Raw genomic sequence first — 24818 nt, 5'->3', positions numbered from 1 at the left:
TTGGAGCCAAAGGGGGGTCTTAACCCTTTGTAACGGAGAGTTGGCCAGGTAAGCCAGATCAGACAGCTCTTATGCATCATTGGGACACGGACGGTCTTGCTCTAGAACACAAAATGCCTTTTCCCAAACTGTTCTGTTTCTCACATATAATTGCCTGGAAGGTCTTTAAGATTCTGGGGGAACCAGAATCTTAAACCATCTGATCAGAAAAGTGTCTTCATTTTTATGTCCAACTGTTATTTGAAAGGAAATGTTTGAAATGGGGACAAATAACAGCAGCTAGCTTTTTATTTGGCTCTATGTTGTTAGTGTCTTGTTCATTTTAGTGCACTTGCGTGAGTGAATATAAAAATCCTACTATCAGCAGTAACTCAGCTAAAAGGTTTGCTATAAATAGTCTCTTCTCATTGCTCTGAAACGTAATGAGAAAAAAAAAAAAAAACGCAGCCTGATATTTTGGTGGGTGACGTGTGTTCGCAGACGGTGAAATATCGCTTGCTACTTCGGAGCTTTGATTAGCAAGATAATTCCATGGATGAGAGATTTCTGCTTTGAAATGAACCAATTAGTGACTGTGCTCTTGCCTTTCTCCGTGTTCAGTGATTGTGATGAATCACACTGTAAGGTATCAGAAGCGATTCATCAGTCAGCGCCAATTAAACACTGACTAATACAATCTCAATGGCCAGTTTAGTACTTGCACTTGCCACACTGTTTTCAAACATACAGAATGCGGCTTGGGATCGTCTTGCTGAAATAGGCAGGGACGTCCCTGAAAAAGATGTGACTTAAATGGTCCAATATTTTGTTCCAATACTTGGATTTATTATCCTAACGTCCCAGATTTTGGCTTTTCAACTTGGTGCTGTTAACGATACGGATGGTCCTTTTTCCTCTTTGGCCTGGACGACATTAAGTCCACCGTTTCCCAAAAACAAATTGAAATGCTGACTCATCAGACCGCAGCACTTTCCCACTTGCTGTGACTTAGCGCCGCCACCATGAGCCACTCAATCCACAACGTTGATATGAGCTACTCGAGGAACAATTTCTCCCCCTCAAAATCATATTTCAATTTCAATAGATGGCGGCCACTGGCCAGTTCCTACGTTTGCTTCTTTAACTGCCGTTTCTTGCTTACTTTTCCCATCAAAATGCGATCATTGTTCACAATCCTAATGACAAACCTGATCACAAACACAGCATAAAGACGATGCGTTTTATAAAAAATATATTTACAGATGTTTTCAGAATCAACAATACATAAATGTAACAGCTACTCTATGTAAAACGTACAATTTACTGTGAAATAAGTTATTACTTCCAGTTGTTGTAAAGAAACATTCATCTTGTTCATCTTTCGACACATAACAGATGTGATGACAGACATTTAACAGGTAAACAACCTGAGGTGTCTTTATTTTATGTAGAGCAGCTGCTTGCAAGTCTGGTTTTATAACCACATTCAGTGTTAAGATGGCTACAAAAAAATAAACATTTGTCCAACATTCATTGTCAGTTATTTCGAGCAACACTTTGTAACTTGTCACATATTCTATAACTGTATTTTACATTATCATGATTTGTCGTTTGCATTTTGAAAAAATATATACGTCCAAAAAAAAAAAAAAAAAAAAAACACCTTTTACTTAAATACTGAAAAACATTAGTGGCAGTTTATAATCGACGTTTCATAACAGATGCAACTTATTACTAGGGATGTAACGATATCCAAACATCACAATACGATATCATGAGAAGAAGGTCACGATATGATAATTATCACGATATTGGGGGGGCGGGGGGGGGGGGGGGGCTAATGCAAATAAACCACCTACAATCTCTAATAATATTGAGGCACTTACTTGCTAATGCAAGCACACACTGATCGCTTCACAAGCAAATTAGGTTCCCCTTCATCTGACAATTAGCATAGATTTTAAACATAGAAGGCCAAAACATCCCTCATGAAAATTAAATTGCACGAATAAACTAGCCACTAGAGGGTGCTAGAACTGCACAAATGGAAATCAACCTTCTTTTTTTTTAACAGATGTGTTCCTTTTAAAAATTTGTGAACATGACGACAATATTGTGACACAGTTTTAATATCATGAAATCACGATATTGACCTTATCGTTACATCCCTACTTATTGCTTCATGAAACAAAGTTTAAAAAAAAAAAAAAAAAAAAAAGGCAGCAATGCTGGATATGTATAGCTTTTTCTCACAGAGGTATTAAAACTGAGTCATTCCTTGATATGTTTTTTGTTTGTTTGTTTGTTTTGGAAGCACATTCAGTATCCGGCAGGGTATCCTCCTTTCCTGGGGTCGGATTCCGCGCAGAGATGCTCTCCCTGTCGCATGACCACCTGAACCACAGAATCGGGATTCTTCTGCAGGTGTGTTACGTGGTTCTTCCAGATCAGACCTTCTAGGATTCTCTGGTGACACACGCACACGTGCATGCAAGTCTCACCACGTGCGGTTGAGGGTAGCCGCTTTATTATTGCAATTAACATCACATCGCTCACCTTTTCAAAATCCTGCTCCACTACTGTCACATTTGGATTGAGCTGATTGTGCACTCGCGGCTCGGTCACCGCCTTCCTCAAGTCGTACTTAAAGAACAAAGAGTTGAGGATGACCTGTGCGCAGGACAAAAAAAAAAAGGAAGATGCAATTTGAAGAATGTAAATAAATGAGACTGAGTGGGAGTGGTCTTACCAAGGCAGTAGCTGTGGTAATTTTTGTGCCCCCAGATGCTCCAACGACCATTTTCACTCTTTTGTCTTTATCAAAGATTATTGTGGGAGACATGGAAGACAGAGGCCTCTTTCCTATAGTAGATGAACATATAACGCGTCATAGTGATTATGACAGAACGTCAACACCGAGGCCCATAAGGGTCCGTGTACTTTTCGGCCATTCGTTTTTCCTTCTGAAGCAAGGACACGGAAAACGGGAAACAAACCGATTTCCGTTTTTTTATTTATTTTTTTATATGAACAAATAACGAGAAACGAGGCGTCTCCCGTTTTTGTTGAAATAAAAATGAAAATGAAAAACGGGAAACGAGCCTTATCCGATGTTCTATTTTGTGTTTATTTGGCAAAAATCGGGAAATGAAATGTGGCCGTAAACCGTTTTTCGCAAGCTGGTTTCTCTTGACCCGGAAGCCGTTCATCTTTTGCTGCACGTCACAAGCTGCTGCTGCTGCAGTGGAAGCTTGCTGCCCCCTAGTGTCTATTTCGAGGCCTCTGACAGACAATGACCTGAGAGCCACCTTCGGACATTTCTCTCCAAAAGTCCTCTTATAGGACCAAATTGGCTACATAGATGTGTAGCGATTTCACTAGACGTCATGCCGTTATTTTTCATTTCCACTATCAAGTTGTGATAGCCATCTAAAGCCATGTTTGGAAGTCCCGAAGAATAGGCGCCAACGGGGACCTCAAAATAGACACTAGGGGGCAGCAAGCTACTACTGCAGCAGCAGCAGTGACGCACCGCAAAAGATGAACGGCTTCCGGGTCAAGAGAAACCAGCTTGCGGCTACATTTCATTTCCCGATTTGTGCTAAATAAACACATAATAGAACATCGGATAAGGCTCGTTTCCCGTTTTTCATTTTTATTTCAACAAAAACGGGAGACGACTCGTTTCCCGTTATTTGTTCATATACATCAAAACAAAAAAAACGGAAATCGGTTTGTTTCCCGTTTTCCGTCTCCTTGCTTCGGAAGGAAAAACGAATGGCCGAAAAGTACACGGACCCCATAAGTCCGTCGTAACAACGCGCACGCGTCACGACGACGACCTTACGTTGGACGCGGGCCTCACCTGGTTGGATGAAGTTGTTCGGCGAAGGAGGTATTCCGAAGCCATTGGTTATGTACGGAGAGCTGAAGTCATCCATTTCGTCGTTGAAGATGATTCCAGTTGAGCGAGACATGACTTTGGACCCAAAGCTGGATGCACAAATAAGGTATACATTGATATACAGTTAGTTATTATAAAATAATGTTGGCATTATTCACACTTGGTCAAATTTTGATTTGATTTGATTTTTTTGTTTTTGTTGATTAGGTGTTTTGTTTGTTTTTTTTGCAAGAAATGACAAGATGTATATTTTTTTCCAATGGCTATGCTAATATTGTTCACATCTTCACACACACACAAAAAAGTATAAATTCAAGTCATATGTGTCCCTATGTGCACATGCTCCAAATTTGTAGTTGATTAGAATGTTAGATTATGCTAAACGTTAAACGGATCCCAAACAATTCAGATCCTTCAAAATTGTCACAACTTTTCAGTGTTTTCTTTTACAGCTGAAGATATTCATGTAAACATGAAAAAAAAAACTTTAATTTCAAATGTGGCTTTTCGTTAAAAAAAAAAATACACTAAAAAATAAAAATGAAATAATTGATATCAAATTGATTTTGCTTTTCGAGCCTGATAGAGATTCATGAAACCATTAATCGATCATTTTAAAATCTCTTTTTTTTTCCCCATAAATTCATAAACAAACAGAATTTTAAAGGCCACAATTTTTGTATCTTCCCGTTTTCTTGAAATTTACAGTTCACATGAATTCAAAAGTATTTTCTTACATTTATGAAAGACCTGACTTATTGCACTTTAAAACAGTTCAGGATCCTTTTATTTCATATGTGCAATTATTGAATTAGAATAAATCAATATTGGACTGAATTGAAGTGAATCAAAGCAAATCGGGAAAAAAAAATGGAATGGAATCTTGTGAATCGAAATCGAATCAATTGAAGAAATTAGAATCGATACCCAGCCCTAGTCTTTACTGTTGTACAAATTTATGAGCACATCAATACTCGATTGACAATGGAGGTCAAATAGAAGTGAATGTTTGCATTTATTCCGACAAGGCGGATAAGAATCTTACTATAGATTAATGGTGCTGGTGGCCGCCACGGCGCTTCCGTCTTCAGCAATCACCGACAGATGAGCCGTTCCGTGGTCGTCTGGGACAAAATAATCCGGCTCATAGTAAATGTCGGGATGAGTGGTGTCGTCGGTAATTTTCTTCCTTATGCCTTCAGCAAAGTAGGCCGACGTCATGTTTCGGATGAGCTGAGAAGAGACAAATCATTTTTGCAGTTATAAGACTATTAGGTGAACAATTGATCAATAGATTGGTTTTTAAAATGTTCCGATCGGGTGTCAAAAGTCGAAATCAATCCTTTGATTTGTTGTAATAAAAACATTTTGCATATTTGCGTTCAGGATTGAACATTAACACCGGCCAACACACCAAATGCATATTTACAATTAGGCCCAAAAATATTTGGTCAGTGACAATTTTGTTATTTTAGCTGTTGACAAAACCATATCCAGGATACAATCATATCATCAATAGAATTAAAGTGCAGACTCTCTGCTTTAATTTGAGAGTATTGAAATCCAAATTGGAGCAGGGGTTTAGAAATTACAGCTCTTTAAAATGTCTTCTTTTTTTTTTTTCCCCCCAAGAGGACTAAAGATAATTGGACAATTGACTCAGAAGGCTGCAAAAAAAAATAAATAATCAAAAGCCCATCCTGAGGCTGACAAAAAAAAAAAAAAAAGAAAACCATCAAAGAGAGAGCAGAAATGTTACTACCCGTTATTGCTCCATGCTATTTATATTGGCATCTGCTCGGTAAAAAATAAATAAATAAAAATAATAATTGGCTGAGGAAACTATAATCTCCTCAAGAGAACAATCACCACTCATTGAAATTATCAGCTTGCGAAAGGTAGCGATAACTTGAAAGCTTACATCTGTGATATTGAGGAAAAGCGGGTCCCCGAGTCGGCTCCTCTTGGCGTAAGCAAAACGGAACGCCTCTATGATGCGATGATACGTTAGCGTTTTCATCTCGGGCGTGGAAACGCTTGCGTCTGTGAAGTTGTACCCTGAAAAAAAAAAGTCCACAGGGACAAAATTTGGCAGTGATTAAACAATCACCGTTTCTCGGCCAAAATATTTCATGCGGCTTCTTCTTCCTCAACGTGCGAAAAGCCAATTATTCGATTGCATCCACACATTGGCACGTTATGAAAGTGTTGACTCGAGTCAAATAACAACATGGATGAAAAGCGTGTCGATTCATGTTTTCATATAGGAAGCAGATTATCATTCCGACACAAACGTGAGCAGTCGCTTCCTTTTCTGTGACCAAACATGAAGGAAGGACCGACCGCGAGGAAATGTGCCATCAAATTTGGCGAGGCTGCTCACCGTTGACTATGTTGAGGATGAGTGCCAACACTGGGCCGCTGGAGGGGGCGTCCGGCACGTACATGGTGTATTCCCCGACACTCATCGTTAGGGGATTTTCATTTAGTACTGGCTGGTACTCCAATAAATCATCCAAGCTGATAATCCCACCTAGAATATTGATAGAGGAACACGCAATTGTCCGACCTGTTTTGCCAGTTGTTCATATGCATTTTACATGTTCGTTGTTTTTTTTTTTTTTTTCATTTAATAGATAATTCAACCAAACCTGCTGCCTGGATGTCATCCACGAGTCTCTGCGCCATTGAGCCGTCATAGAACACGCTAGGACCCTCCTCTGCTATTCTCTGGTACGTGTGTGCCAGCTTTGGGAATCTTACGATGTCATTTTCCCTGAGAATGTTTTTGTGTGAATCACAAAACACTTCACTGGAAGATGAGAGGAGAAGAAAATGTTTATTTTCTAAAAGTTCAGGAGCCAAAAGAATAGGTTTCTTGTATTGGCTAGATGATGCAAATTTCCAATTATGTAAAGATTAAAAGTAAAATAGGAGAATAAAAAAAATGAAACAAATTAAATTAATTTGTATACAGTTTTGCTATCTATCGATACAGTACATACATTTAAAAATCAATTAAATTACAGTAAATTAAATTCTTCTTTTTTTCACACATTACAATGCAATGAAAAAGTATCTTGCGAGCAAAATACGCCATTTAGGGAAATCCGTTAGCCTTTGTTAGGCGAATGTTCGTAACAAGAGAACTATCCCATGTTTATATCCTCCTGACTACCAGCAATTCAAATGTGTCCTCTGTAGTGGACCTTTTTAAACCTGAATATTTCCCACCCAGTGCAAAGGATTGAATTAACTCCTTTTGTGATCTATAGACGACATTCAGAGCTTTGCTACCTTTGATTGCATCATAAAAGAAAATGGCTTCCCTCAGTGCAAGCACTTTTTCACGAAGAGGAAAAGTAAGTGTATAATACTTTTTATTGAACAAATTTAGGCTTTAAATGTTGCTAGCATGCTTTCTACAAGACTCTTAAGAACACATTAAAGTATTGTTTGAATTATTTTAATTGTATTTGAGCCTAGCATTTAAGTTTTAAAAAAAATGTCCTCTGTAGTGGACACATCATAGCTTCAAAATAAAAACTTTTTTTTTTTTCAAAAATTTCTTTTGCAGTATTCCAGTTACTTCACAAAGATTGGGGAATATCAAAAGAAACATGATTGGACAATATTTTTTTTTCCCCCTGGTAGTCAGGAGTCTATCAAAAGTTATTATACATTATTATATGTTCTCTAAAAATCAACACAAACGGCATTCCCTATTTGCCACATTCAGCTCACCAAAGGTTGGCGTTTCCTTGAATGAAATCCTTGCTTTTAAAGATGGCACGAGCCAAGGCTTTCCCAATCGGAAAGCCTTCACGGGCCAAGGCGATGCTTGGCTCAAACAGTTCTTTCCATGGCAGCCGCCCATGTCGCTTGTGTGCCATCTCGTAGCCGCGAATCTCCCCGGGGATGGCTATGGACAGTCCGCCTGTTATGTACAAACATGATGAGAGTTTTGCATATCATGGCTGTTCTTTGGACCATCCTGCAACATCATTACCGTAGCAGCCATATTGAAATGGTATATAAAGTGTGTTGCTAAACGTACTGCAGTATATTGAGTGTTTGCCAAAGAATCATTCCGTCTGTGCAACATTTGAAAGGGAAAATAAACCAAAACACATTTTCCCCAGCCGGAAAAAAAACAACAACAACAAAAAAAACATTTTCCCCAGCCAAGTATGGAGCCCCTAAGGTGACATGGTAGGAAAAAAACAACTGTGCTTTCCCTCGCAAAGTTGTTTTTTCCGCCTACCGTGTCACCTTAGCTGCGCCGTAAACACTTCCGGGTCATCTTCCATGTCATCAAAAGCGACGAGGATGGAACCTTTGTAAACATGAAACAAAACAGTGGGAAAGCTTTCCCAAAGCGACTAGGATGGAGCATGTATTTTTCCACTGCTTTGTTCACACGTCGCTTTTGCTCACATGGAAGATGACCCGGAAGTGTTTACGGCGCACCTAAGGTCACATGGTAGGCGAAAAAAACAACTTTGCGTTCCCTCGCAATCTTTGCGAGAGAACGCAAAGATGTTTTGCGAGAGAGCGTAGTTTGTTTGTTTGTTTTTTCTACCATGTCACCTTCGGGGCTCCGTTGGCCAAGTGCCAGGAAGAAAGATGTCTCGTTTCGTGCTGTGTCGCCAGTTAATCATACACACGACGTGCTGTTAACGGCTGCGTTTTATTTTCAACGTGTGTAGGACAAGAACAACACTTTGCATACAAGTAAAAAAAAAGAAAAAAAAGAAAAGAAAGATCACCCGACGTATGCTCCAATCAAAAACATGCGCACTTCAGGGACCGCTCGGAAAACATATTCTCTCAGAATATTACAAAAGACACCATTTTGGATGTCCTTAGTCTCCATCAGAGGTGCCCAAGTTTGGTCCTCGAGAGCCCCTACCCAACCTGTTTTGCATGTCTGTCTCCTCCAACGCAGCTGAATCCAATCAAACTCATCATCTCAAGCCTGATAATGACCCTGATCATGAATCAGGTGTGTTGGTGGAAAGAAACATGGAAAACAGGCTGGATATGGTTTCTTTCGAGGACCAAACTTGAGCATCCCAGGTCCACATCCTCTCTTTATTCTTTCTTTTGTTGAATTGCCGCATTTGATGAATTCATTGGCAGGTTTTACTGCCACACAAGGTTGATGTGGCCGTTTCCATCCATCCTGTATACATCCTGCAACAGGATGCCCAAATAGCACGTACGACTCCAAACAAGATTGTGGCCAGCTGAGCTCGTGCCACTTTGTGGAATTGTGGCAACAGTCGAGAGTCGACTAATCCCCGTTGCCGTGTGATCGCACCTGTACGGGAAAGTTGTGTGTTGTTGCCAAACATGTCCTCGGTGGCGTTCTTGGGCGCCGTCTCCCTTGCATCAATGGTTTCGACTCTCCCTGTTGAGGACAAAAATGAGTCCGTTTTGCTCAAACTTCACTTTGATGTTATGAATAATGAGTCACACTCACCCGAAGAAGCATTGTAGATGACAAAGAAGACCCCTCCTCCAATGCCCATACTGTGTGCGTTAAAAAGGCCGACACAGAGCAAGGCGGCAATCGAGGCATCCACCGCTGAACCGTTTTTCTTCAAAATGTCCCTACGGACGTGCGAGAATTATGTGTGCACTTGTACAAACGGACTATAAATAGCACCCTTGATGAACAAACACCTCCTTACCTTCCAACTTCGGAACACTTTCCAGCATCGGCAGCGACAGCGGCCCTTAAGAACAAGTGGCCTGTAGGGGGAGTCATGTTTTTCTTCCCCATGCCTATGAAGAGCAGCAGACCCACAACAACCACAAAAATCACCACCAGACCAGCAATCACAGGTTTTGCAACCATCTTCCTGTGAATCAGACAACAAAGACCATTCGGTGTCACAAAGGGTTTGGTGACAGACATAGCCTATGCATGTTATTCTTAATACTTTTTATTCTCCTTTAAATGTAATACTGCTCAGTTGCTGTTGCTTCATTGACACTGAGGTTAATGTATGGAAGTGGAAACGAAGATACATGGCAACTGCTGACAAATGATCCTCTGTGTTATTTCCTCAGCCAGCAACGTTATGGTTGCGATGTTAATCATTTTTCGCTTATTCTAATCTCACGACACGCCAAGTCATACATGTTCCACTGCATCCTTCAGTCCTGACAGTATTTATGATGCAAGCTTCTCAACAGCATATTCCCTTGTGTGTTACCTCATCTAGTCTCCGTTTACTCCTCATGCTGCTGCTGCTGCTGCTGCTGCTGCTGCTGGGCAAGACTAAATAATGCGGCCGCAGCTGCTCCTGCTGTTGCTGCTTTGATTGCATCTACGAGTAAATCTAATCACAATGGTTCTGTTCTGAATCTCACAGGCTCCAAAGTCTGCCACAGAAATGCCAACGATCATTCACAGCAGAGCAGTACGATTCTGCATCGGCGTTACAGATGACAACAACTCTCATTAGCCTATTTTGTGCTCAAATATATTCAGAGTCTGTATTATTTTTGGTATCCTAGCAGACTTCAAGCAAGACGGTGCATTTCATTGCAAACTATAGCCAAAGTATGACTAAAGTATTACAGTATTGCAAAATGAAAATCCCATAACAATGGGCATACAGTGTATGGGTCATTCCAGAATTGGAAGGCCTTTTCTTTCCTCCACGTGAAATTACAAATAAGCCACCTACAAAATACAGAAACATGCACTCACTGTGTAAATTAAAGTTGTCCTGACCCCTAAGACAGAATATAACTGTAGCTGTAATGAAAGTGCCTCCTACATAAAGTTTTATTTAAAATAGCAACTAGCTCTCTCTTGATGATCAACTCCCATGTAATGTAACAGATCAAATATAATTGGTAAAATTTTAGTGTCATGTCTTGTCTTCATTGTGGCTGTAAAAACATTTTTGTTTTACTTCAAAGTACTATCTGAGGTTGTCTCTCAACATGCACGCAAACTTCTTACTAGAACCTTCCATCTAAGCAGTGATTCTCAACTGTAGTTTGAGCTTTTATCTGTGGCGCTAAAAAAAAAACAAAAAAAAAACAAAACAAGGCATGTTTTGTTTAAAATAGCCAACGTAACGACAATTCTGAACATCATGCTTCATTTCCATGGCATCTTGTATTGCTTTTGCCTATGACAGCCAGGCATATTGTGATAGTAGTCATAACATTTTTTTATTACATTTTCAAATCAAAATAATCCTCACGAATTAAATTACAACGATCCAAAAGCCAATGCGTTCGTTTTTCAATGAGAGGAGAGATGTCCTTTCACCAAGGATAAATGCTGCATTCCATGAAAGTGGAAAATCGGAATAATCCCTCTCGAATTGTGTCAATTCTGACCTCAAAACGTTCGAGGCTAATGTAAATATAAGACATGTGTTCACGTGACACAACGGGATTTTGAATGATTGTGTTCATAAATAATTTATCAGAATCAGCAATCTTTGTTGTTTATATTTGCCACAAACGCGTTGAGGGAAGAACTGGGCCACTCCGAATGGGATAAATCCGACTTCAAACTCTCCTCGAATGCAGCATAAAACCACCATTTTGGCTTGTCACGTAAACTCGGAATTTATAGTTTCAAAAGGCAAATGAGTTTGCTAAACTGCCAAAAGCATAAATGCCTGAGATGACAATGTCCACAAGCCAGTTGAGGCTGAATTAAGGGTAACTATACTTCCCTGTTGCTTACCTAATACAGGTAAATTCCATGTGGGACCTTAGTGCGTCTGTTATTTGACCGCGATCAGAAATTGAGGATCACTAATTAATACTCTGATAATCAGTGAGTCTCAACTGCTGGTCGCTCTAATCATTAGAGGAAGGGGGGAGTGAGATACGTGTCTCAGTGGAAAAGCACGTCACATAACCAAAAATTATAAAAGAAATGGTCCGTTTTTTGTTTTTTTGTGGTTGACCGTTGTGTCTGATGTGTAGGCTACTGTCTGTAATTAATCAGCCAACTTGCAACATAATAGTCCTGCATTTCACGGTGTGTGTGTGTGTGGGGGGGGCGGTTAACCCACGTAGGAGGGACAAGCAGCGGGCTACGCGTGCTGCGATTGGTCAGACGTTCCACGCTGCTCACACCTAAACAGCAGCGTAAAACAGTAGATAAAGCAGCCCTCGTCGTTATCGTCGTCGTCATCACCTGATCACAAGCAACGTAGGACAAGTCAGAGTATAAATTGATAAAAATGAGCGTGAGGAGAACGTGTTTTGGTGCACATCGGTGGCTTTAGTGGCGACCGGCTGCAAAGGCAGACAGCACGACGTCGTGTTGTTAAAAAAAAAAAAAATAAATAAAAAAAAGGAGGCTGATGATGGGTCAGCCCTGCTGCTAATCCCGTTTGACTTGGAACAACAACAACAACAACAAGGCAGCCTGCACCTGCGCCACGCATCGGCATGGGCTCCAGACTGAGCAGACAGAACAGCTTGGACAATGAGAATTTCTCCAAAAAGCGACGCAGGCTCCTCGACGTCGCGGCGGAGGGCGACAACAATCGAAGCGGCCGGGCTGGCGGCGACTTCCTGTTCGCCCTGATGCTGAAGACGGACAAACTGCCCGGGATGCTGCGGAGGACCAACCACAGCCCCTACATGAGACGGGTGGCGTGGATCAGGGAGATCCAGAAGCTGCTTCGCGACCGCCGCATGGAGCAGGCAACCGACGTGCTCAGATTACTGAGGAAGGTGAGGTGAAACAACACGGCGACGACTTGCTGTCCGAGCTCGGGCCTGTTCTTGTTACTGGTGCAATCCAAAAGCAACAGATGGCTACCGGACATCAACATCTGATGAGGTTGTCAGGCACCTTAATTTATTTGCATATATCTTTATATGAGATTTTAAATTTCCCATAGGAGGGAATATGAGTGAGTTGTTGTTCTAGCTCACCCAGGACAAATGCTGTAGAACATGGATGAATGTTGATGTCAATGCAATGCATATTTTTGTAATTTAGATTTTTGTGAGGAAACCACATTTCTGATTTGAGGTATAAAGAAAAAAAAAAGTGAAGTCCTCCTATATGAAACCGGCTTTTACCATATCCAGCTTCATCCTCTGATGATAATTGCAATGTGCACACGTAGCCACTTTCTCTCTCGTGTGTTTATTCTTCTCGAAAGTAGGCCACTGAGCGACATGGTCAAAGTAGCCAACACAGCAAGTGACTCACCACAGCGGTCACTTTCACTCTTAGTCAAAATGGCAGCGTTGAAGAAATGCGTTCCGGTCTTTGACCAGACGGTTCTCTTCAAACGAGGACACGGTTTCCCCCCCCACACAATTATCCCTCTCTTGTTTTGTCCTGGTTCCTTCCACTTGACAGAGTTCCACTCTTGTTAGGCCTTTTTCGACATGCCTGTTCGAGCAGACATCAGCACACTGCACGTGCTCCATAATTGCCTGCACTCTTTGAAAAGAAGGTCACTGGCAAGGAAATATGGAGCTGCCTCTGGCCTTTTTATTCTGCTGTCTGCTCTGATGTACTGATGTCAAATCATTGTCATTTGTGGTGACATATCCGGTTCTCCACCAAATGCAATATGTTTTGCAAGAATCCGTCAAAGTAACAAACACATCAATCAACATGTACTTTTTTTTTCTTTTCTGAAGTTTAGTCTACTTTCAGCCACCAAATTGGCAGTTGCGCCGGTTAGCATGTGACAGGAATGCCTTTGGCCTGCCAGCATGGCGCAGGGCGGTCCACCAAAATCCAAAGCGCTTGGACCCACACAAAAATCAGGACGCGCGCGCCAGTTTTTCCACCCAAGCGCACGTGTGCCGTCTGTGCATATACAGCCCAAGGATTTTAGAGTTTCGAGAGGAAGAGATTCCATCGTTGCTGCCAGAGGTTACATTAAAAAAAAAAAAATTCCCTCCATTTGGCTGGCCTATTTGGCCGGCAGTCATCCGGGATTCCAGCCATATAGTTCATCTGAGATATGTTTTGAGTAGCTCTAAAATGGCTACCATTAACTTCAAATTAAATGCACTCTTTGAATGAGTTTTATCAGCACTTGCACTTCTGATGAAAATGATTGTGAACGATATTAGATGCATACCAGGTTCAGTCGTCTTTAGTTTTCCAAATAAGTGGGTAGTAAACAAAATCACCATATAATCACACGTGACATTAATCTCAACAGTTCTGATGTTCATCTGGGCTTCAGGTTTAGACAATAATTGAGACCTTTATAAACTATAAGATATTTATTGTCTGGTTAGCGCTGTCAACATATCAAAGTAGTTCATCCCTTTTGACTTTCCTTTTCAGATGCTGAGGCAAATGTGCTGTGTCACATGTGTGACCTTGCAGACACTGACAGATGTAAGACACAATAAATATCCTATAATCTACAAGGTCTCGATTATTTCTGAAATTTGTAGCCCGGAAGAACAACAGAATTGTTGGGCGAATGGCCCAATGCAGTTTGACTCTTCACATTTTATTCAATTGAACCCAGAGTCAAGAGAGGATATCGTTTTCTAATTCACGTAAGCGCTATTTTGTGCAGATGCTAGAAAGATCCTTGGTTTAAAGTTGGCCTTTTTGAAATCTTTTTTTTTTCTCACGCTTTCAACCCTGCGGCTTATACTGTATATGCGGCGAATATATGAATTTTTCATCCTGAACCGTAACAAGCATTTGTAGTCATAAAATTAATTAAATTAACACTGGAAGCGAGAGAATATTTGATCTTTTTCTCTTTCTGTGTGGGAGGATTTCCCATCGACAAATTGATTTATTTTCACATTGATATCTTTGGGGATCTATTTTGGACTGTGAATGAGGCCATCGGCGGAAGGATACATGAAAAGAAGGGCGAACTTCTGCCATTAAGTTAAAGCGTGCATGTTCACTGAGCATGTGTCCTTTTTTTTTTTCTTCTTCTTCTTCTTCTTCTTTTTTTGTGCTTGTTTTAGAGCTTAACGAGCCACTTAAAGTTAATTGTTTGATTGACACTAATATGCGAAGAAGACGCGATCAGCTAACGTGGGGAGGGAGAGAGAAAAGAGACGGTGACGTTCAATGAGGAGCGAACGAGGAGCGCACGTCAACGAGACTGACTGACAGAGACGAACTTGATGGAGTTGCCCAGTTTGTTTTGGATACAGAAGGCGAGGACTTTGAGGGATTTGTGATTGATCAAAAGCAACGTGAGTACATTGTTATTGCTCTCTGCCTTAAAAAAAAAAAAAAAAACTAGCGCTAGCATGTGCTAGCGTATGTTTTAGCATACTGCTAATGGCATGCTAGCATGTGTAGCGTCGCTGGGAGCTTTGGAGGCGCTCCCAGCATGCTTTGCGGCACTGGCGATCGAAAGGCTGTGTAAAATGCATGTTCTGTATTAATTATTCTGCTAGTTAGTGGTCTAGCTGTTGTATTGGTTCTGGTAATGCTTTCTAGTTTGTTGCTACATGGTGATTTAATTTTGCTGTGACACGAATGACTTGCCTGCATTCTGCCAGTTGAAAGTGGGTAAGTGAGAGCTTCTGCTTACAATAATGAAAGTGGTCACTGGTCCTCACTTACATAGTACCATCTTTCTTTGTAAATATCTAATTTTCAATGTGGGCACATGCGGCTTATGTGTTGACAAAATGCTTTTTCCTTTAGAAATGTAGTGGGTGCGGCTTATAATCAGGTGTGCTTTATAGTCCAGCAATTACGGGTAGTTCTGTGTGTCTATATGTTGCCCTTGTTTAAAAAAAAAAAAGGGGGGAAAAAGGAGCCAATAACGTGGAGCTGGCAGCCTCCCACTCAATTTGCAATCGATGCGCATCGTGCTGTGGAGAAAACAAAAGCGTGCGCAGGCGTGTATCTGCGTCTCCAAGGCTTTACTTCTTATTAAAGTTGCATGCACCGCCCAAGCGCTCGTCATTGTCGTTTGCCTCATTAGGACTTGTTGATGAGAGCAGTCGCGCGGCTGCATCGCTTACTGACTTACTGTTGCCTTTCTCATTTGCACTCTCGAAATTTTGCATTCCATTTATACTCGGCGATTAGTTTTCATGGTCCATTCAAAGACCGCAACATGAAGCACAGCTGCACAATATAAGATTCAATATCGGTGTATGATGTTTGAAGAATCCTGCTGTTGCAAAGACTCCATTTTTCATTTTGCCATTAATTGAAATTGGAGTTTTCAGAGCAGTACCGTAATAATACTTATAAACTTTAATATATGCGCTTTTAATCTACTTGCCAATACTGCAAATTCTTTGTGTTTTACCACACACTTTTGTCTGCACATTCATTTCTTGTTTTCCTGTTTTCTGTTAGGATCTGGGACTGGAAGGTACCTCCCTAAATGACATCTTATACAAGAATGCTGCCTTCCTCAATCTGGTGGATCCAATTTCGCATGAACTGCTGTTGAGTTTGGCCCGTGAGATGCAGAATCCGAAGAAGGTCAGCCCTTTTTTTTTTTTTTTTTTTCAGTGCTTCTCAATTATTTTCTGTTAGGAAGGAGATCAAATTTTGTTCCCCATCCCCAAACTCTCCAATGGACTACAAAGTGAATCATATCAATTCCCTATAAAGTTGTTCTAAGTAGGGATAGACCGATTATGGGCCGAGCCGATTATCGGTGCCGATACTTTACAAATATTGGCATCGGCCATTTTTTGAATCGGAGGGCCGATTAAAGCTGGTATCTCACCAAGCAGTGAATACTTGCGAACGTCGCGAATTTGGGGTTTTCATCAGGCATTGTAAGACGTTCACAGTCAGTTTTGACTAGTCGTAAACACATTTGAAACATATCAGACAATTTTTTTCACTGCAAAGATCTTTTGTAACATTTTACGAACCCTAACAAAAAAATAAATAAAAAATAACTACATTTCAATTTCAACTTTATAAAAAATAAAAAATAAAAATAGGAAATCCCTACAGTTTTTATTAAAAAAAAAATATATATATATCAAGAAATTGTAGAAATCTTTAGGGATTTATTTACTTGCTTTTTAATTTGAATTATTTTTTTTTTAAATTTAGCTTAACACATGCTAATGACCCTGGCAGCTCTGCAATTTTTGTTATTTTTTTTAAACAAATCTGTCATACTTTAAAAGAATTTTTTTCCCCTATTTTACTGCAAAAGAATATCGGCTTTACTGCAAATGAATATCGGCCTTGAAATATCGGTTATCGGCCTCCTTGACTGCTAATAATTTGTATTGGTATCGGCCTTGGAAAAAAACATATCGGTCTATCACTAGTTCTAAGTACACTGCTGCATAACGTATCTCATTAATGGAAAAGGAAATATGTAAGAAATATAGATCCTTTTAGAACATAGCATGTTTTAGTCTTTACCAAAAAAAATAATAATAATTAAAGTGCGCCAATTTTGCCTAAAATGGGAAAACAAAAAAAAAACATTTTTGGACTGACTAATTGAGCCATGTGATTATCACAGTCTCTCCACTTTTCATCTTAACCAGTTGTTCATGGTTTCTCTAAAGGATTAAAAAAATAAAAAATAAAAATAAAAAAAAAGGATTTTCCACCCTCCTGGCATCACACTGTGCCCCCCTGCCCCACTATTTGAAAAAGACTGCTTAAAGCAACACACCTGATTCAAAAATCCTGTTATAGTTAAAGATCTTATGCTCCCACATTGGCTTCCCGTTGTTCATAATTACACACACAGACTGACAGATTGACAAATAATTTTAGCACAATAATAAGGGCACATTGGTATGCATTTATCTGCTTATAAGGATTTAAAAAATGCACTAATTCTGAGAGTTAAAATGTACCATTGATAAAGAGAGAGAGAGACAAAATACTTTGTATAAAAAGCTCTTGAAACCATCCAAAAGTAAACCAATCATGGCTCATGTTATATTCAACCTTGTCAAAAGGAGCAAATAGTACGAAGGCAAACATTTGATCTGGTCTTGTTTTACATTTACACAGTTTATACTGATTATTCTGCTTGTGACAAAGTCACCTATGCTATTCAACATCCAGCAAAATATATTTAAGTTGACAACTGCAAAGAAAAATAAATTGAGTCCCACAACGCCACAAAAATGAGGCTTTGTGAGCTTCATGTTTGAATCGCTTGCACGCGTTTTGACTCGGCAATTAGATGTCTGCTCTGATTACGGTGTTGTAAAAAAAATACAATAAAAGTGACCATGAAAAAAAAAGTTTGCTGATTAGTCTAATAGTGTGTAATTGAGTTGTTTAGTGCTGGAGATGAGGCGACGCCGCTCAATGGGAAACGACATCAATTCCAAAACAACAACGTGTGTTCTTTGTATTTTGGTCCACAGGATTCTGACACCATCAAGTCATCGGATAAAATTTGCAGGCAGCTGATCTACCACCTGACCCCACATTCAAAATGGCTGAGACAGAGCATGTCCAGACGGAAATCCCAGGCATGGTAAGCCCTCGTGTCCACACATGCACTAATAATAGCAGTGATAATAAATCTGCAGCCCACTTCAACACAACACAACGCAACAACGCAACAACACAACGCAGGGCACGGCTCCACGTCGAGCCGTAGAGATTTCCATCTCCGTAGCCGACATTGAATTAGGACAGATCCGACCACGGGCCGACCTGACGGGGAAGCCACAGTAACCACAGCTGTCAATCATCTTTCCTTTGAAGTGCTTGATCACGTGCTTGCGTGTTGCCGCTGGCTTCTTCTGTCACGCACGCTTCAAAAACGTCACTTGCAACACATTTTCGGTCTGTCTGTTAGCAGGGATTTAAAATCAAGAATACAAAAGAAGCTTTTTTTTAGCTAGCCACTGTAAACAACAGATTCATTTTTTTAATGACAGGATATTTTTGGTTAGAAATAAAGACGCCATTTTGAACCACGTGATGGACAAATGCGATTTGAGCCCGGACAGGATCACGTAGTTCACTTTACTGTTGAACTTTACTGTTTGTTTGTTTGTTCAGTTCAGATTATCATGTCTTGGACAATTCATTCTTAATGTCTTGAAAATGGGATCCATTGTTGCAATTATGTGTTGCAAATCAAGATAGACATAATAACTAGGGGTGTCAGGCGATTAACATTTTTTTAATCGCATGACTTCAATAGTTAACTCACGATTAATCGCAACTTTTATTTCTGTTCTTAATGAACAAGAAAAATTTTTTTTTCCAAGTTTTCATACTCTTAACAAAAACAGAAAAAAATAAACTATTAAACTAATAGAATAGATAGAATAGAATAATAGTAATAGAATAGATAAACGGTAGAATAATCGGTCCAAAAGAAACGGAATGCCAAGTGGCAACAACTTTCTGGTGTCCTTCCTTTGCCACTTAAAAACAATAAAAAGACTTTAGGAGGTCTCGCCAACCATTCAGATTATTAATGGGGGGGGGGCTGTGCTTTGAGATCCGGTGTATGTTTATGACAATTACCATAACAAGTGATGTTATTGATAAACAACAATGTTTCATTGAGTGAAATCATTACTTGCCACATGCATGGTCACAAGACATGATTAACCTGATTTCTTTATTATGCAATTTAAATGTAATTAAAAGCATGGTTATATAATAGATGTTAAGTAAATGACATCAATCAACAAGAGTTTGCTGAGCACCAGTAATTCCCTCACAGTTATTATGTCATTTATAATCTCACTTCAATTCTCTGATTATTCCCCAACCTCGAGATCCTGAGTGATATCGTATCGTTATAGTTTTCCTTTTACACCAAGTTTTGATCATTTTCAATCGACTGCGTTGTGGCGTTGCTATGAAAAGAGCGAGAAATGTGTCTGTGCTCAAAAAATGATCTTTGCGACACGCTTGTCGAACTGCAGATTCGTCTGAAAGAAGGATAAAAATGGCTTTCTAACAGGATCACATCCATTTTTCATGCTCACTGAGCTCCAAAGAAAGCCAGTGTGGGGGTTGGGGGGGGCGCGTGAGGAAACATGCAGGAAGGCCTGCACCAGAAATTGGACATGAGGACTTTTCTGCCTTTTGCTGTGAAAGCCAGCAGGAAGTGCAAGAGTTTGCAACGGAATCATTGCATGCATATATTACATGTTTAATAAAAACATATTGAACTGGCTCCTTTTCCAGTTTTTTATTTGATTATAATTATTATTTTTTATTTTTTTTATTTTATTTTTTACATTGGCCTTTGCTGTCTTTGAACGCGAGTCACTCAGGACACATTTGCGAATCTTTGTGCTGACGTGTCACTCGATAGCATCACAAGTGAGCGAGACGGCAGCGGAGGGATTCAAAAAGGTGCCGACCATTTTTAGAATTCAAAAGATGAATCGACTAACCACGTTAGTAACATCTTAAAAGTAATACACGCTCGCTACATTGAGAGGCTATGGATGGAATAAGTGGCTGTTTTTCAAAATAAAATAGTATGTATAGCTGTTTTTTATTTATTTATTTTTATTTTTGGGCAACAGAAATGGTTTGGGACCTCTAAAAACCATTTTGTTAACAAAATAAATTTAAAATGAAAATGAATTTAAAAAAATAACTGAAGCTACATTTTACACAAAACACAAAACTAAAACTTTATAGCGAAAATGTCTGTTTCAGTTGTTGGTAATTAAGTTAATGCATGAGTGAATGATTTTTAGTATATGAGGGATGATTTTAAGTATATTTATTACAATATTAACTGGAATAAGGACACAGTCACACAGAAGTGACGCCATCTAGCGGCAGCCAATAGAAAAGCGCCTTCAGATGACATCACTAATTTTGCATGTTGGCCCGGTTCGCCTGTTTTTTCATTTAACTCAGCCGAAATGCACAGCTAGTAAGAAATGCGTTAATGTTTTTCATTTAACCATGCGCAAGTTATGACATTTTCTTTAAAAAACAAAAACTAATACTGAAACTAAATAAAACTAAGCCTTTTTTTTTTTAAATAACTAAAACTAGTAAAAACTAATTTAACCACCCTGAAAACTAACTTTAAAAAAAAAAAAAAAAAAAACTAAAGCTAAAAACTAACTAAAATGAAAATTCCAAAACTATAATATCCCTGTTTGGGACTTTATTCTTTGTTTTTTACATTCCGCACAACTCTCATTTATTGTGCAGTAGTCTCATTGTAACATGTATTTGTTCCATGTTTTGATGCATTTTTATGCTTTATTTTTATGCCTTATAAAACATTTATGTCTGAATTTTGGGAAGCTTGGAACGGATTAGGGCATTTACATGGAAAATGTGTCTCTACTTACAAACTTTTCTACTTAAGAACCAATTAATTTCGTAAGTAGAGGTCACTAAAACGAGTAAAAACTAATTGAACCACCCTGAAAACGAACTAAGTAAATTAAAAAAATTACAAACTAAGTCAAATGAAAATTCCGAAACTATAATAAGCCTGTTTGGGACTGTGGCCTATTGATTGTCATCTGTGTCTTGGCTGTGGCGGATGTTTTGGCCCCTCTGCTGCAGTCTTAGTCAGCTTTTTTTAATTTTTTTTTTTTTTTTTTTGCCCCAAGCTCATCCATCCAAACGTTCCCTCTGTTGCGCAACACATGAAGCCAAGCCCGTGTTTCCGGATCAGTGGCCCAACTAACCCTCGATTTAGTTTGTTGATGTGGCTTTAACTTTGACTCGTGTTCCTCTCACTGCACAGTCTCAAGACGACCCTCCAGAAGAAAGTGTCCAACGACACCGTGGACCTGTCAGGCATTCCTCTGTCGGCCCGCGACGTCCGCCAAGTGGCCTTCTACCTGCAGAACAACCGCGACAGCGTGACGTCGGTGGACATCAGCTTCACGGAGCTCCAAGACGAAAACCTGAAACTTCTGCTTCCCCTCCTCGCCTCGCTACCCAAACTCAACACCCTGGCCCTCAACGGCAACCGCCTCACCCTGAGCGTCCTCAAGGACCTGGCCGAGACGCTGAAAGACCCCAAGAAGTTCTCCAGCCTGGCCTGGATCGACCTGGGCAACAACGTGGACATCTTCACCATGCCGCAGCCGCTGCTGGTGGCTCTGCGCCGGCGCTGCAGCCTGAAGAGCAGCCTGCCGACCATCTACGAGTACACGGAGGGTCGACCGTACTGCTACCGGCTGGAGACGTCCATCGAGGAGCCCAGCCGCGACGAGGACGACGACGACAAATACGAGCTGGAGCCGTGGGAGTCGGGCGACAAGCGGCTCTCCAAAGACTTCACGCTTCACTACTGCGAGAGGTGATCGGCCGTCGCGCCCTTTCAACTCCGGCCCCAAATTGTGATCACGCAGCAATCTGTTAACTTCCTTCGCTCGACCGACCTCGACACCTTCCAGGCCCAGTCGCCCCTTTGGAGGCGGCAGGGAGACGGCATCGTGCAACACCCAAACGTCTCGGGACGAACCAACCGGCAGCGGAGACTTACTGTGTTGTTGGATGGCGCTCTTGGGAACAAAAAAGTGGAGGGCTGGATTCATTGGAGAAACGTCTCGCTCGCTCGCTCTCTCGCTCGTCCTCTCGCTCCCCTTTAACTATTTATCTGATTGTAGCAGCAAAGAAACGAATCGGAAGGAGATTTCGGTCACTTGTTTGGCTGGACGAGCAGCATTTGGACAGTATTTCAGTCTGGAAACCAGCGGATTCCCCCCCACGAGTTCTCGCCATGCAGGACTGAGACGATCTCCGGCAGGCAGAGCCTCGCTCCACATTGTGTGTTCTCTGTTAATCTCTCAACAAAAAGCTAGGACGCAAGTTCAACAGACGACCTGTCACGTGACCCTGGCAAAAACTGCTAGGTCAAGACTTTTTCTTTTTTCTTTTTTTTTTTTCCCCTCCTCCTTTCCTAATGTCGACTTGTGAATGCCCATGCTGCCCTTGTATATATGTAAATGAGGAGACAAAACGTAGCTCTGTTGTTACCACACTTTTTTTTTTTTTTTGCACTTTTGGTGAGCAAAGCAATCTTAGATGACGACGAGTAGGAATAAACAATGGTAGCTGTGACTAGTTGTTTTATATACTTGCTTAAAAACGTCACCTTGTGTCATGAGGTCGTCACCACTGTCTCACTTGAACAAACCTTTAATATGGGCTTCGGAATTCACAGTTGTCGTTCATATCTTTGGTCATTGTCATCGGTAGTGTAAGGTGACTCATTTCCAAAAAAAAAAAAAAAAAAGGCCTCAAGATACATGAACCAAGACACGGATGTTGTACATTATAAATATTTTAACTCATTTGCTCCCAATAACATTTAAATACGTTTTTTTAATGTTCTAAGTGTCCCAAAGACGTATTTATATGTTGTTGTATTTTTTTTTTTTTATGCTAGAGCATACAGAAGGCTTTGATGCAGCCTCTCAACTGCAAAGAACGGTTGCAGAAATGGTAGTTATTACACAAAGGGCCAGCAGGTGGCAGCAGAGCAAATGAGAGCAACCAGTGCCATCTAAAAAAAAAAGCTAAATTACTTACAATTTTGAATAGATTTGTGAAAACTGATGAAACTTAGCTCTCTTCTAATGCTAATTGCTGCAAAGCGGAAACAGAAACATTTTTCCTGATAAAAGAAGAGACTTTAATCTTTCTTTTGATAGGTTCCATGCTTTTTTTAGCAATAGAACCCAATATTCTGTGGGCCTTGCAAGATCAGTCACAATCCAGTAAAACAGCCGGGAGCGAACGGGATTGCGAAATGTGAAAATGGCTGCGAGTGAATGAGTTTAAAGTATGCCTTTGTATGGGTAGGGGAAGAAAAAAAAAAAAAAACTCTTTTGAAGTCTCACTTGACAAATGGTTAAATAATGACATAATATTCAAAGCCCAACCTTCTTTGCTCCCATGACGGACTATTGTGGTGGGGGATCGAACTCACAACTGTCTCCAGTTAGCAAGCGCTAACGTGTTACCAGTAAGCTAAAACTGTGGAACACCGGCACAACTATGGACCTTATTTGAAAGCTGACCTACTTTTTCTTTAAAAAATAGAATAAATACTTATAATATGCACCCAAAATCCACCGGCCGCACAGGCAGGATGTAAAAGTGGTCACCCGACATTCGTATTCGTCTCCGTGTGTTCGTCCCCTTCTTCGTTGGCTCGATTTCTGTTTCCGATTGCCATGACTGTTATCTCATGATGAAAGTGACTTTCAGGGTCATGTACTTCGCAGTAGCACATATAATGGTCAGGAAGGTCAAAAAATGTCGATGCACTTTTCTGTTTGTATTTCTCCATATGGGCAATCTCTGTGGATAATTGTTTGAAAGATACATTTCCAAATGCAGAAGCTGTCATCTTTACAGTGCTGATCCAAATGGCTCATGATTGTTAGAAAGTTCCACAAAAAAAAAAAAAAGTTGCTGCTCCATTAGAATATGTAATGTCTAAATGTGCAACATACTGTATGTATATGTTTATCTCACTGGTTATTGTTGTGATTATTTGTGTTTTGGTGTCTTGTCCTATTGGGTGACTTCTATGGTTGCAATTTCATCAAATTGAGCACAGTGGCCTTCTCGTGTATACTGAAAATAGACAGAGAACAAAGTGAATGTGGCAAATGGGTGCGATTATTACGTTAGCAAATAACGTCATTTGTGGCTACGTTGAGAGCAGGCATAATTTATGTTGAACGTTTCGTCCGGGGGGGAGAAGACTGTCCATTTGGTTTTGTCGCGTCTGTTTCGTGTCTGCAAATTCTTCCTTGTCGTAGGTCGTGTTTTCCAAAGCCAAACTACCAATAAAAGAATTGATCCAAACTGCAATTGATGTCTGGCATAATTTGCGAAGATTCATTTATGCAGATTCTGAAAATGATGTGATCTCCTAAAACCAACTTTACATGATCCACCCGTGGAGTTGTGATGTGTCGGTCACGAACGAATCGAGTCTTTTGAACGGCTCTTCAACGTGAACGATGGGAACCGAGTCTTTATCGAGAGCCGTTC

At 40.3% G+C, this 24818-nt stretch overlaps 2 protein-coding genes and 1 long non-coding RNA gene across 6 annotated transcripts; 2 read left to right on the top strand and 1 right to left on the bottom strand.

Moving 5' to 3' along the window:
• Nucleotides 1-1222: 1222 nt before the first annotated feature.
• Nucleotides 1223-12090, bottom strand: ggt1a (gamma-glutamyltransferase 1a). Of its 2 annotated transcripts, none has more exons than XM_077521307.1 (13): nucleotides 11941-12090; nucleotides 9580-9750; nucleotides 9369-9499; nucleotides 9207-9296; nucleotides 7628-7820; nucleotides 6535-6695; nucleotides 6267-6416; nucleotides 5805-5941; nucleotides 4929-5116; nucleotides 3845-3972; nucleotides 2729-2841; nucleotides 2536-2649; nucleotides 1223-2445 (listed from the first exon to the last, which is right to left on the bottom strand). In XM_077521307.1, exons 1-13 carry the CDS (start codon nucleotides 12060-12062, stop codon nucleotides 2299-2301), a joined length of 1845 nt encoding a protein of 614 aa, XP_077377433.1. In that variant the 5' UTR covers nucleotides 12063-12090; the 3' UTR covers nucleotides 1223-2298. The 2 variants fall into 2 exon arrangements, with proteins under 2 accessions (XP_077377433.1, XP_077377434.1); XM_077521308.1 differs by lacking the exon at nucleotides 11941-12090 and adding an exon at nucleotides 11607-11832 and having other exon boundaries at nucleotides 9580-9673.
• Nucleotides 3578-10912, top strand: LOC144018770 (uncharacterized). Of its 3 annotated transcripts, none has more exons than XR_013283509.1 (3): nucleotides 3578-3989; nucleotides 6520-6616; nucleotides 10267-10912. It is a non-coding gene; the product is annotated as an uncharacterized LOC144018770 (long non-coding RNA). The 3 variants fall into 3 exon arrangements; XR_013283508.1 differs by having other exon boundaries at nucleotides 10117-10912; XR_013283510.1 differs by lacking the exon at nucleotides 10267-10912 and adding an exon at nucleotides 9026-10102.
• lrrc75ba (leucine rich repeat containing 75Ba) lies at nucleotides 11956-24635 on the top strand. The gene is made up of 4 exons (XM_077521309.1): nucleotides 11956-12610; nucleotides 16209-16337; nucleotides 18215-18327; nucleotides 21547-24635. The coding sequence occupies exons 1-4, from the start codon at nucleotides 12323-12325 to the stop codon at nucleotides 22109-22111; spliced, it is 1095 nt and encodes a 364-aa protein (XP_077377435.1). The 5' UTR covers nucleotides 11956-12322; the 3' UTR covers nucleotides 22112-24635.
• The last annotated feature ends 183 nt before the right edge of the window (nucleotides 24636-24818 follow it).

Source organism: Festucalex cinctus, chromosome 5, assembly GCF_051991245.1.
Source record: "Festucalex cinctus isolate MCC-2025b chromosome 5, RoL_Fcin_1.0, whole genome shotgun sequence".
Taxonomy (NCBI): domain Eukaryota; kingdom Metazoa; phylum Chordata; class Actinopteri; order Syngnathiformes; family Syngnathidae; genus Festucalex; species Festucalex cinctus.
This window is presented reverse-complemented; position numbering and strand designations above follow the sequence as displayed.

Excerpts from the sequence above, each read along its gene's own strand:
- lrrc75ba (XM_077521309.1), top strand. The coding sequence starts at position 12,323 with ATGGGCTCCAGACTGAGCAGACAGAACAGCTTGGACAATGAGAATTTC. Across the intron at positions 12,611-16,208 it reads TGCTCAGATTACTGAGGAAG|GATCTGGGACTGGAAGGTAC; the intron begins GTGAGGTGAAAC and ends GTTTTCTGTTAG. Across the intron at positions 18,328-21,546 it reads AGACGGAAATCCCAGGCATG|TCTCAAGACGACCCTCCAGA; the intron begins GTAAGCCCTCGT and ends CTCACTGCACAG.
- ggt1a (XM_077521307.1), bottom strand. The coding sequence starts at position 12,062 with ATGACGACGACGATAACGACGAGGGCTGCTTTATCTACTGTTTTACGC. Across the intron at positions 9,297-9,368 it reads CATCTACAATGCTTCTTCGG|GGAGAGTCGAAACCATTGAT; the intron begins GTGAGTGTGACT and ends TGTCCTCAACAG. Across the intron at positions 5,117-5,804 it reads TTTTCCTCAATATCACAGAT|CTCATCCGAAACATGACGTC; the intron begins GTAAGCTTTCAA and ends GTCTCTTCTCAG.